Here is a 10,592-nt window from a genome sequence, read left to right as displayed (position 1 = left end):
TACTAAGCCTATGTGCTTATAGTTTTATGTTTTCCTTGTACTGCAGAAAAGGGTAAGGAATGGCTATACTAAGAGGAGCAGCAGGAAGGGCAAATGATGTGTGTGGAAGTGGCATGGTGGAAAGAAGATCTATTTTATATTTCAAGACTTATTCATTCTCTAAGTTTTGCTTATGAACTATTTTTCCTACTAGATTCTTTTGCAAGTAGTAAATATTGAATCAAGTTATATGCACTAGCATGTTGACACGTTTATTATGTTACATGATGTTATAGCTCACATGCCATGTTTTATTAGTATGCTTTTATGATAGCATGATCAGTAGTTAGTTTTCTTATATATATACTTCCGCTGCCATGATTTTCATATGCATATATATGTGTGTATGTATGATTCAAGTAAGTAACCTCGTCCCTCCCTTAGGGTAGTAGGTGTTGGAAAAAGGAATTATTGGAGAAGAAATAAAAAGATTATAGAAGGAAAAATGTGGAAGTGGTGAAGAATCTCTACATGGAGAGGAGGAGAATAAAACAAAACACACAACTTACTTCATTCATTGAAAAGAGGTATATATTTATAGGCTTATTTGATAAGCACTAATAATCTAGATTTTTTTTAAAAAAAATCTATCTCTACGAAACTCTTATCCTATCTTGACAACTCAACAATCCTATCACAAAGTTTGGTCAAACTTGCCACCTCATCCTTCTATCTTCACAAATTTTATCAACATCAAAATAAAGTTTAATCTCCAACACCCCCTCTTAAACTCTTTTTTGTGACTCCAAGTAGATTCCGCATCTTGATGAAATCTTCAAATTTGAGTGGCTTTGTAAAGATGTCAGCAACTTGATCTTTGGTCTTCACATAGACTAGCTCAACATCTTTGTTTTTCACATGTTCCCAAATAGAATGAAAGCGTATATCAATATGTTTACTTCTTTGTAGATATACTGGATTCTTCCCCAATGCAATTGTCGATTTGTTGTCAATGCAAATTTGAGTTGCTTCACTTTGTTCAAATTTATCTCTTTTAGCAAGCTTCTTAGCCATATAACATGACTAATACATGAGGATGCAGCAATGTACTCTGCTTCACAAGTGGAAAGAGTAACAATAGGTTGTTTCTTTGACATCCAAGAAAATGCTGTATCTCCAACGAAAAATGCAAAGCCGGAAGTGCTTCTCCGGTCATCACAGTCTCCACCCCAATCACTATCTGAATATCCAACAAGCTGAGAATTATTAGAGTGAGAATAAAATAGTCCATGATTCATAGTATCTCGGACATAACGAAGGATTCGCTTGGCTACCTTCCAATGAGTCTCTTTAGGCTCTTCCATGAACCTGCTCACAAGACCGACTCCATATAATATATCCGGTCGAGTGAAAGTTAGGTACCACAAGCTTCCCACCAAACTTTTGAAACGTGTGGGATCAACCGTCTTTCCTTCGTCATTCTTGGATAGCTTTGTTCCGCAGTCCACCGGTGTGTTAACTGGATTACAATCATCCATTCTAAATCTCTTGAGGACCGCCTTTGCATATTGTTCTTGAGTCATAAATATGCCATCAACTCCTTGTTTCACCTCCAAGCCGAGAAAGTAGGACATAAGTCCCATATCGGTCATATCGAATGCTTTTGCCATAGCTTCCTTAAAAAGATTTTATCATTTGAGGCGAACTTCCTGTAACGATTAGATCATCTACATATAATGATACAATAAGATGTTATCATTGTCTGCTCTTACATAAAGAGCATGCTCATATGGGCATTGCATAAAGCCATTTTCTTTAAAGTATGCATCAATTCTTGAATTCCATGCTCTCGGTGCTTGCTTCAAGCCATAGAGAGCTTCTTCAACTTCAACACCTTTCTTTCTTGCCCCCTCTTGATGTAGCCAGCCGGTTGTTCAATATATACTTCTTCTTCTAAGTAGCCATTAAGAAATGCCGATTTAACATCAAGCTGAAATATTTGCCATTTTAGTTGAGCGGCTAAAGAGATTATCAACCTTATAGTCTCCATTCGGGCAACGGGAGCAAACACTTCTTCGTAGTCAATGACAGCCTTTTGTTTGTAACCTTTTGCCACAAGTCGCGCTTTGTACTTTTCTATTTCTCCTTGAGTATTTTTCTTCACTTTATAAACCCACTTCACACCAATGGGTTTATGGCCATCGGGCAAAGTAGTAAGATGCCAAGTTTCATTCTTCTCAATTGCTTTCATCTCTTCATCCATAGCTTTCTTCCATTTGCTATCTTTAATAGCTTCTTCAAAAGATACAATTTCTTCATTAGCATAAAGACAAATGAGATTAAGTGGAGTTTTCACCTCATATATTTCTTGAAGACTTCTTGTCTTTTGTGGTGGAGGAACTTCTTCATCCAAGGGTGATGAAGAAGTAGGCGATGGTGGTGGAGTTGGTTCTTTCTCCTTCACTTGTTCTTCTTCTTGAATCATCACCATATTAGTGTTCCAATTCCAAGCACCATCTTCTTGAAATTCAACATCTCTACTTATGATAATCATTTTGTTCACTGGATTATAGAGTCTGTAAGCCATCGATCTTGCATCGTAGCCAATGAAAATGCAAGGTAAGCTGTTGTCATCAAGATTCGTTCTTCTTTGATCTGGAATGTGTGCATATGCAATACACCCAAAAATCTTCAAATGAGATACAGATGGCTTGTATCCGGTCCATGCTTCTTGAGGTGTAATTCCTTCTAAATTTCTTGTAGGAGATCTATTTAGCAAATACACCGCACAGTTTACAGCTTCAGCCCAAAATTCTTTGGGTACTTCTTTCGTTTTGAGCATACTTCGAACCATGTCGAGAATAGTTTGGTTCTTCCTTTCAGCAACTCCATTTTGTTGGAGGAAGGTGCTGTCAAAGGCCTCCAGATGTCATGATTTTTGCAGAATTTTTCAAATTCTTTTGAGGTGAATTCACCACCACGATCTGACCGCATTGCCTTGATAGTATAGCCAGATTGATTTTCTACCAATCCATTAAATTCCTTGAACTTCTCAAAAGCATCATCTTTATTCATCAAAAGATAGACCCAAGTTTTCTTGCTAAAATCATCAATAAAGGTTAGAAAATATCGATGACCTCTAAAGGAGGTTGGAGTGATTGGCCCACATATATCCGTATGAATGAGTTCAAGAGGCTTCTTAGCTCGATTGTGCGATTCATTCGGAAAACTTGCTGTATGATGTTTGCCAAGAATACACCCTTCACATATATCATCTTGAGCATTAATATGAGGAAGACCATTCACCATTCCTTTGCTTGAGAGAAGCTTTAGAGCTCTGAAGTTTACATGCCCGTACCTCATATGCCATAGCCATGTAATATCCTTTATGCATGCACTTAAGCATTTTGCAGTAACATGCTTAATATCAAGAGAAAACATCCTATTTTTAGACATAGGAATATGAGCAATAAGTTTGCTTTGCTTTCTCAGATGAAGACTACCATCTTTTAGTTGCATATTAAAACCTTTCTCAAGCAATTGTCCAAGACTAATAATATTTGTTTTCATGTCGGGCACATAATAAACATCAGTGATGTATGTGTGAGATCCATCTTTAAGTTTGATAAGAATCTTACCAACGCCTCTTACTTGGATTTTGGATGCGTCTCCAAATGAAACTTGTCCATTCACCATTTCATCGAACTCGACAAACATATCTTTACGCCCGCACATATGATTGCTTGCCCCGGAGTCTAAATACCACAAATTCTTGTTTGTGGAATCTCCATCCTTTCTTGCTAGCAAAACTACATCATTCTCATTGTCTTCTATTGACGCGTAATTAGCATTCCCTTGCACATTGTTAGAGCGGCATTCCGTTGCATAATTACCAAATTTGTTGCAAGTATAACATCTTACATTTTTTTTGTCATACCTTTGGTCTCTACCTTGATTGTTGTCTTTACTTCTTCCTCGGCCTCGAGCAAAGCCCCTGCCACGACCTCTACCTCGGCCATGTCCACGGAAGTTACCATGACCACCGCCATTTTCTTGCGAACCTTCGGTCTTTGACTCTTCTTTCTTGTCAATAATGGTGAGCTTGGTTTGTAGAGCCTGCTCCATAGGCTCTCTCCTTCTTCTTTGCATTCTTGCTTCATGAGCTTGTAGAGAGCTTAATAATTCTTGCACCTTCATTTCTTTCACATCTTTTGATTCTTCTATAGCCGCAACTACATAGTCGTACCTTGGTTCCAACGAGCGTAGAATTTTTTCTACGACGCGACTATCTTCAATGTTATCGTCATTTCTTCTCAATTAGTTGACAATAACCAATACCCTTGTAAAGTAGTCTGATACATTTTTAGACTCTTTCATTTCCAACGATTCAAATTCCCCTCTCAGGATTTGAAGGTGAATACTTTTTGCTCTTTCATCACCTTTGTATGCTACTTGTAGGATCTCCCATGCCATTTTGGAAGTTGTAGCTTCGGCTACTTTCTCAAAAGTAGCTTCATCAAGAGATTTATAAATAAAGAAAAGAGCTTTTTTATCTTTTCTCTTTTGTTCCGCCATTGCCGTCTTTTCTGCCTTCGTTTGGTCGACTCCTTCTTGAGGCACTTTATAGCCTCTTTCAACAATATCCCACAAGCCTTCGCTCTCCAGTAAGGCACTCATTTGGATACTCCAATTGCCATACTTCAAATCAACAAGACGAGGGATAGGAAGCATCGACATGGCTCTGATACCACTTTGTTGGAAAAAGGAATCATTGGAGAAGAAATAAAAAGATTATAGAAGGAAAAATGTGGAAGAGGTGAAGAATCTCTACGTGGAGAGGAGGAGAATAAAACAAAACACACAACTTACTTCATTCATTGAAAAGAGGTACATATTTATAGGTTTATTGGATAAGCACTAATAATCAAGATTTTTTTTTTAAAATTCTATCTCTACGAAACTCTTATCCTATCTTGACAACTCAACAATCCTATCACAAAGTTTGGTCAAACTTGCCACCTCATCCTTCTATCTTCACAAATTTTATCAACATCAAAATAAAGTTTAATCTCCAACAGTAGAAGGGGCGGGCGTTACATGCTAGTCTTGTGATAGGTGCACCATCTCCTTGGTGCTTTGTTACATAACCGCAAGTGTACGGTTTCGTCGTCAATAATAAAAATATCGAATCCACAGGAACTGTTGATTAAGCACTATAGATATCGCAAAGTATGTTATTTAGACAAACCTAAGGTTGGTGAGAAAAGAGAGTAAGAGAGAGAGAAAAGGAAAGTGAGAAGAGAGAACTGGTCTTGGAGGGAATGAGCTTTGGGAGAATGATTCTAGGATTTCAGTTTCATTGTAATACTAGGAGATACTACATAGATTGCTTAGCTTCCATCCTCTATGTCAATGCTCTAGCAGGAAGTTAGACGTGCCTGTATCCCTAAGTATCACGTAGAGACGATCCCTGTGAAATCCTGTAACGGTTAACCCCCCTGTCATGAGGGCGCCTCGGTAGATTATTGGGATACATATCTAGTAAAGAACAATAAGGATAAGGGTAGAGGTTCAGTACGGTTATCTACTTTCTTATGGAGGAATTACCTCTCCTTTCAAGAGAATGTCCTAGACATCCGTGAATGAGTTACCCTTGTCACTAGGGTCCCTCGGGTACACGATCTAGAGCACTCTCCTTACGAGAGCAGCAGTTCCTAAGGGATTGTTTCTCCTATTGAGGGAACGTCTTAGACGTCTAGAAAGGGTTACCCTTGTCACTAGGGTACCTTGGTCAATACACTCTAAGGTATCCCCTTGCGGGATCAACGATCCTCCACATCAATCAATCAAAGAAATATAAGCATGTCACACAAGCATGAACAAGAAATTGACAAGTCATCACATAGAAACAAGGTGAATCTACATAGTTCTTCATCTCCATCGCATTACAAATACTCCCTAATCCTAGAAGAGGACGTCTACTCCATTGTGGGGGAAGAACAACCCCAGAACAATAAGAAAAGCATACTTACAACCCTAGATGTGAGAAGAAAGGGAAGAAGAGATGCTTGCTGATGATTCCGATGTCTTGGGTATGCCTCCTTGCTCTGGAGATGGACGGATCATGAAGGAATGGTGGTGGATGAAGCTCTACGGCTTTCCCCGAGGGGAGGGACGAAGTCCCGAACCAGAGATGATGCAAGAATAGGGTTTTTGACCCATTTATATCTCCTCCAAGCTGCCCAGGAAAACCAAGATTACGGGGCATCCGGTAAACCAAGTTTTCACCCATTAAACCAGGTTTTCTCGTGATCTACCCTGAATCAAAGTTGTATCTCATGAAATTATCTTCAATCTGATACTTGGATCGAGCCCTGGGTCCAACCGAGCCGAAAGTTATGGTGGTTCGAAGTTTGGTCTCCGGTCTGGGCGGAGGTCCAGTTGATCCTGCAGTTGGGAGGCACGGCCGTGCCATTTAGGATGGGAAAAAAATTCTTTCTCTCTATTAGATCTGAAGAAAAGTTGTAGATCTTGAAGTCAGCTACGTTTTGGTATATAGAACATCCTGAAACTCCAACGGAACGCAAAGTTATGGCCGTTTTACCAACAGTATGCAGTCTGCCCAGAATTCAACACGACTCTATTTTGGAATGGCACGTCCCGCGTTCTTCGTCGCACGGCCGTGTGGAATCCACACGGCCTCCTCTCAGATTGAGTCACACGGCCGTACGAGGTTGCACGGCAGTGGCCTTCTTCGTCTTTGTCGAGGTCACACGACCATGTGGATTCACACGGTTGTGACCTTTCTCTCCACTGGAATGTTGTCACGGTCGTGCCATTTGGCACGACCGTGTGCTGTTTGGCCACTGTCATGGGGGCACGGCCGTGCATGGTTGCACACCCATACCTTGCTTGGCTGCTGGTGGTGAGGCACGACCGTGCAGGGTCGCATTGTTGTGCTCCGATCCCTCTCTGGATTGGCCACACGGTCATGCAAGGTTGCACGGCCGTGCTCTCTGCTTTGTTCTGGTGCATCGACAATCACCGTTTTCGCTCCAAAAATTATCTCTGTCAACACAAAACCAAACAAAGAGCAGATATCCGAACAAAAGAGTATATATGGTAAATAAATGCTAAAAGAGGTGATCATGCAAGGAATATATACGTATAGAGCAAGTGAATGCGTGCCAAAATATGCATAAATGATCATACTATTTGCGCACATCATGCTTCTTGCTGTATCTCCACATGTTGTACTGCTTGTGGATGATAATCTGGATGACGATGGGGCAGATGAACAACTCGAGGTCCCCTCGGTGGAGGAACAGGAGCTGGGGCCTTGTCCTTAACAGATACAGGAGAAGAAGTAGTACCTTCTTTTCTGCGCGCAGCCTGAGCTTCTTCAACATTAATAAACTCAGTGTCACGTTCAATCAAGGAGTCAAAATTGGCAAGGGGATGTCTCACCAGATCTTTAAAGAAATCATTATCATTTAAGCTTTGAGAGAAAGCACTTACTAATATTTCTGTGGTAGCATTGGGCACGTCAATAGCTACTTGATTGAATCTTTTAATATAGGCTCTGATGGACTCCTTAGATGCTTGTTTAATTGAAAATAAGCTCCAGGGAGCTTTGTGATACCTCTTGTTGCTGGAAAAATGGTGTAGGAAAACCTTCTTGAAATCCTTAAACTTTCAGATAGATTTTCCCAGCAATCTCTTGAACCAACGTTGCACCGCTCCTCCGAGTGTTGTAAGGAACATCCGGCACTTTAATCCATCAGAAAATTGTTACAATAATGCTACATTCTCAAATTTCAACAAATGATCCTCTGGACCTGTAGTTCCAGTGTACTTGTTGATCTGAAGATTTTGATACCACTTGGGAAGTGGATCATCCAGTACACTTTGAGAAAATGGAGAGATAACTCTTTCCAGCGAGCTGTCACTAGCTACCATCATCTTAACTTTGCGCTTCTCTTTGTCTGGTGCCTCGCCAGAGGATTCCTAAAATACAGGCCTTCGTCCTCCCTATTCCAAAGGAGTGCAAAGGAAAGCTCGAGGATGCCTAGTCAGAGAAGCAGTGGCCGGAGGGAAATATGCATGATCTTCTTCTTCTAGCTCCTTTCCCCTTCGGTGCTTAGTAGTCGAGATAGCCGGATTATGAGCTAATGGCAGAGTAGGTCCAGTATGGGCTTGTTGTTGTTGCTGTTGTTGTTGTAAAGCTTTTTATACATGAGTGTTGATGAGGAAATCCAGATCTTCATGACTAATAGTGAGTAGGTTTGATTTTCCAGTGTCTTCCATCTTGCAGTCTCAGATTCAGGTGAAGTTCCCACAGACGGCGCCAAATTTGATCCTGTTTGAGAAGCCTGACAAAATGGAAAGTTGGGAGAAAACCTAGTGATGATGAAGAATAATACCTGTAGAATACCGATCCGAGAAACCCAAAGCAGATCTGGGAGAATGAAGTTAAAGAATGCCCTCCTCGTACAAAGATCCAAAGACGAAGGGAAAGATTAAATGAAGAAAACCAAGATCTGGAGCTTCCAAAGCTTCCTGCGCACAAGAGACCAACCAACACTATTGTTAATGACCTAAGACCGGGGTGGGAATCCCTGGCTAGGCCCTCCGACGCTCAAGTCAGTTATCTCGCTTAGCGTGGAAGAAGAAAGAAGAAGAAGATGAACAGTAACTGAAAAACTAGGGTTGTGAGTGTGAGCCTCTACGTGTACCTGACCAACGGAGAGGATTCCCCTTTTATAATACTGTTAGGATTTATACTAAAAGCCTAGCTTTTGGTATAAACATTTATCTAGAAATAAGAAACACATTGGTCAAATGTCTATATTTATGATAAATGTAGTTGTTCAATTAATTTATATTGTAAATAACATGGTGTGTGGTGTCACACACAGAGGATCATGTTATCAGTACCTTATAAATTATAAACAGTAGCTCACGATCAAGATGGAAAGGAACAAACTATTGGAAGGTCATATTGTAATTAGGTATTAGTTTGTCTTAACTATATAAATACACTAGTACACTTAGAGTATATTGAGTAGGACCATTAGAGGTCGTTTCTTTAATACTGACTTTATAAAGGAACAAAGACCTCAGTTATTATGGAAGTGTGTGCTCTTAATCCTAATATAATAACAAACACATATATTTGATATTTATTTCTTTAATTTATCAATGTGTGAGATTTAGTTCGATAAATCAATAAGCCCGATAAGTTGAGAAATGATATCACTTATAGTGTGTGTTGTTGATTATAGAAGGAAACTGTATCCTAGTAATCTAGATTGATAATGTCCACAAGTGGAGCTCATAAGAATTTTCATGTTAAACTCTGCAGGTGGACTTAGTCCGACATGACGATGAGGTTGAGTGGTACTACTCTTGGACTAAGATATTAATTAAGTCAGTTGTCAGTAACTCATTTAATTAGTGGGCATTCGACATCTTAAATACAGGGAGACTAACACACTCATAATAAGAAATAGCCCAAAATGTAATTTGGGATTGGTGTGGTAGGTCAATAATAGTTCTTTAGTGGAATGAATTATTATTGATGAAATTAAGTTTTGTGTTCGGGGCGAAAACGAGATGCTTAATTTCATCGGGAGACCAAAACCAATTCCTCCTCTCGGTCCCTATCGTAGCCTCTTGTATATAGAGATTTATATCCACCACATACCCACCTTCTTACCCAACCTATAGGGGTCGGCCAAGCCAAGCTTGAAGCTCAAGCTTAGGGCCGGCCAAGCCAAAAGGTTGAGCCTTAAGGTGGTCAGCCAATTGCTTGGAGCCCAAGAGTAGGTGGCCGGTCACATCATATTAAAAAGGGATTTTTATTAAAATTATTTCTTATGTGGATATCATGTTTTTAAAAGAGAGTTTGAAATTTAAATCTTTCCTTTTATAGCTTTCTACAAAAGATTAAGAAAAGATTTGAAATCTTCCCTTATTTGTAGATTGAAAGGTGGATTTTAATTTTAAGAAAACTTTCTTTTTTTAACCATGTTCATGATTTAAAAGAGAGTTTAAAAATTAAATATCTCTTTTATAAGTTTCTACAAAAGATTAAGAAAAGATTTGATATCTTTCCTTATTTGTAGATTGAAAGGAGATTTAAATTTTAGAGATAACTTTCCTTTTGAAAATTATCCACATGTTTAAAAGAAAGATTTTAATTTATAAAATTTTATTTTTATAATCCACCATGAAGGGAAAAATTATTGGAGAAATTTTTTTATATATTTCCAGAGACAAATAAGGAAGTTTTAATTCTTGTGTTAATTAAAACTCTCCTTGTTTTAGAGATTAGTGGGCGGCCATTTTTTTAATGAGAAGAAAATTGTTTTATTAATTAAAATAAATTTTCCTTTTCATTATAAAAGAATTATGGAAGTTTTTATTAAAATTTCCTTATTTGCCAAGACCAAGGATTATAAAAGAGGGGGTAGAGGTGCCTTCATGGCTAACGACTCTATTATTTTTCTCCTCTCTTTTTCTCCTTGGGAGTGGCCGGCCCGTCCTCTTTCTCTCTTCTCCATCTTGTGGCCGAACCTCATCTCATCCTTGGAGTCCTTGTGGTGGCCGGA

The 10,592-nt window shown here is 39.2% G+C and overlaps 1 protein-coding gene across 1 annotated transcript; it reads right to left on the bottom strand.

Moving 5' to 3' along the window:
* Positions 1 to 893: 893 nt before the first annotated feature.
* Positions 894 to 1,649, bottom strand: LOC121998321 (secreted RxLR effector protein 161-like). Its single transcript, XM_042553197.1, has one exon. The coding sequence runs from the start codon at positions 1,647 to 1,649 to the stop codon at positions 894 to 896; it is 756 nt and encodes a 251-aa protein (XP_042409131.1).
* Between the last annotated feature and the right edge of the window lie 8,943 nt (positions 1,650 to 10,592).

The sequence above is a fragment of the Zingiber officinale genome, chromosome 1A (assembly GCF_018446385.1).
Source record: "Zingiber officinale cultivar Zhangliang chromosome 1A, Zo_v1.1, whole genome shotgun sequence".
Lineage (NCBI taxonomy): Eukaryota > Viridiplantae > Streptophyta > Magnoliopsida > Zingiberales > Zingiberaceae > Zingiber > Zingiber officinale.
This window is presented reverse-complemented; position numbering and strand designations above follow the sequence as displayed.

What these genes read in the sequence shown, in the direction of transcription:
- LOC121998321 (XM_042553197.1), bottom strand. Translation starts at nt 1,649, where the DNA reads ATGGCAAAAGCATTCGATATGACCGATATGGGACTTATGTCCTACTTT.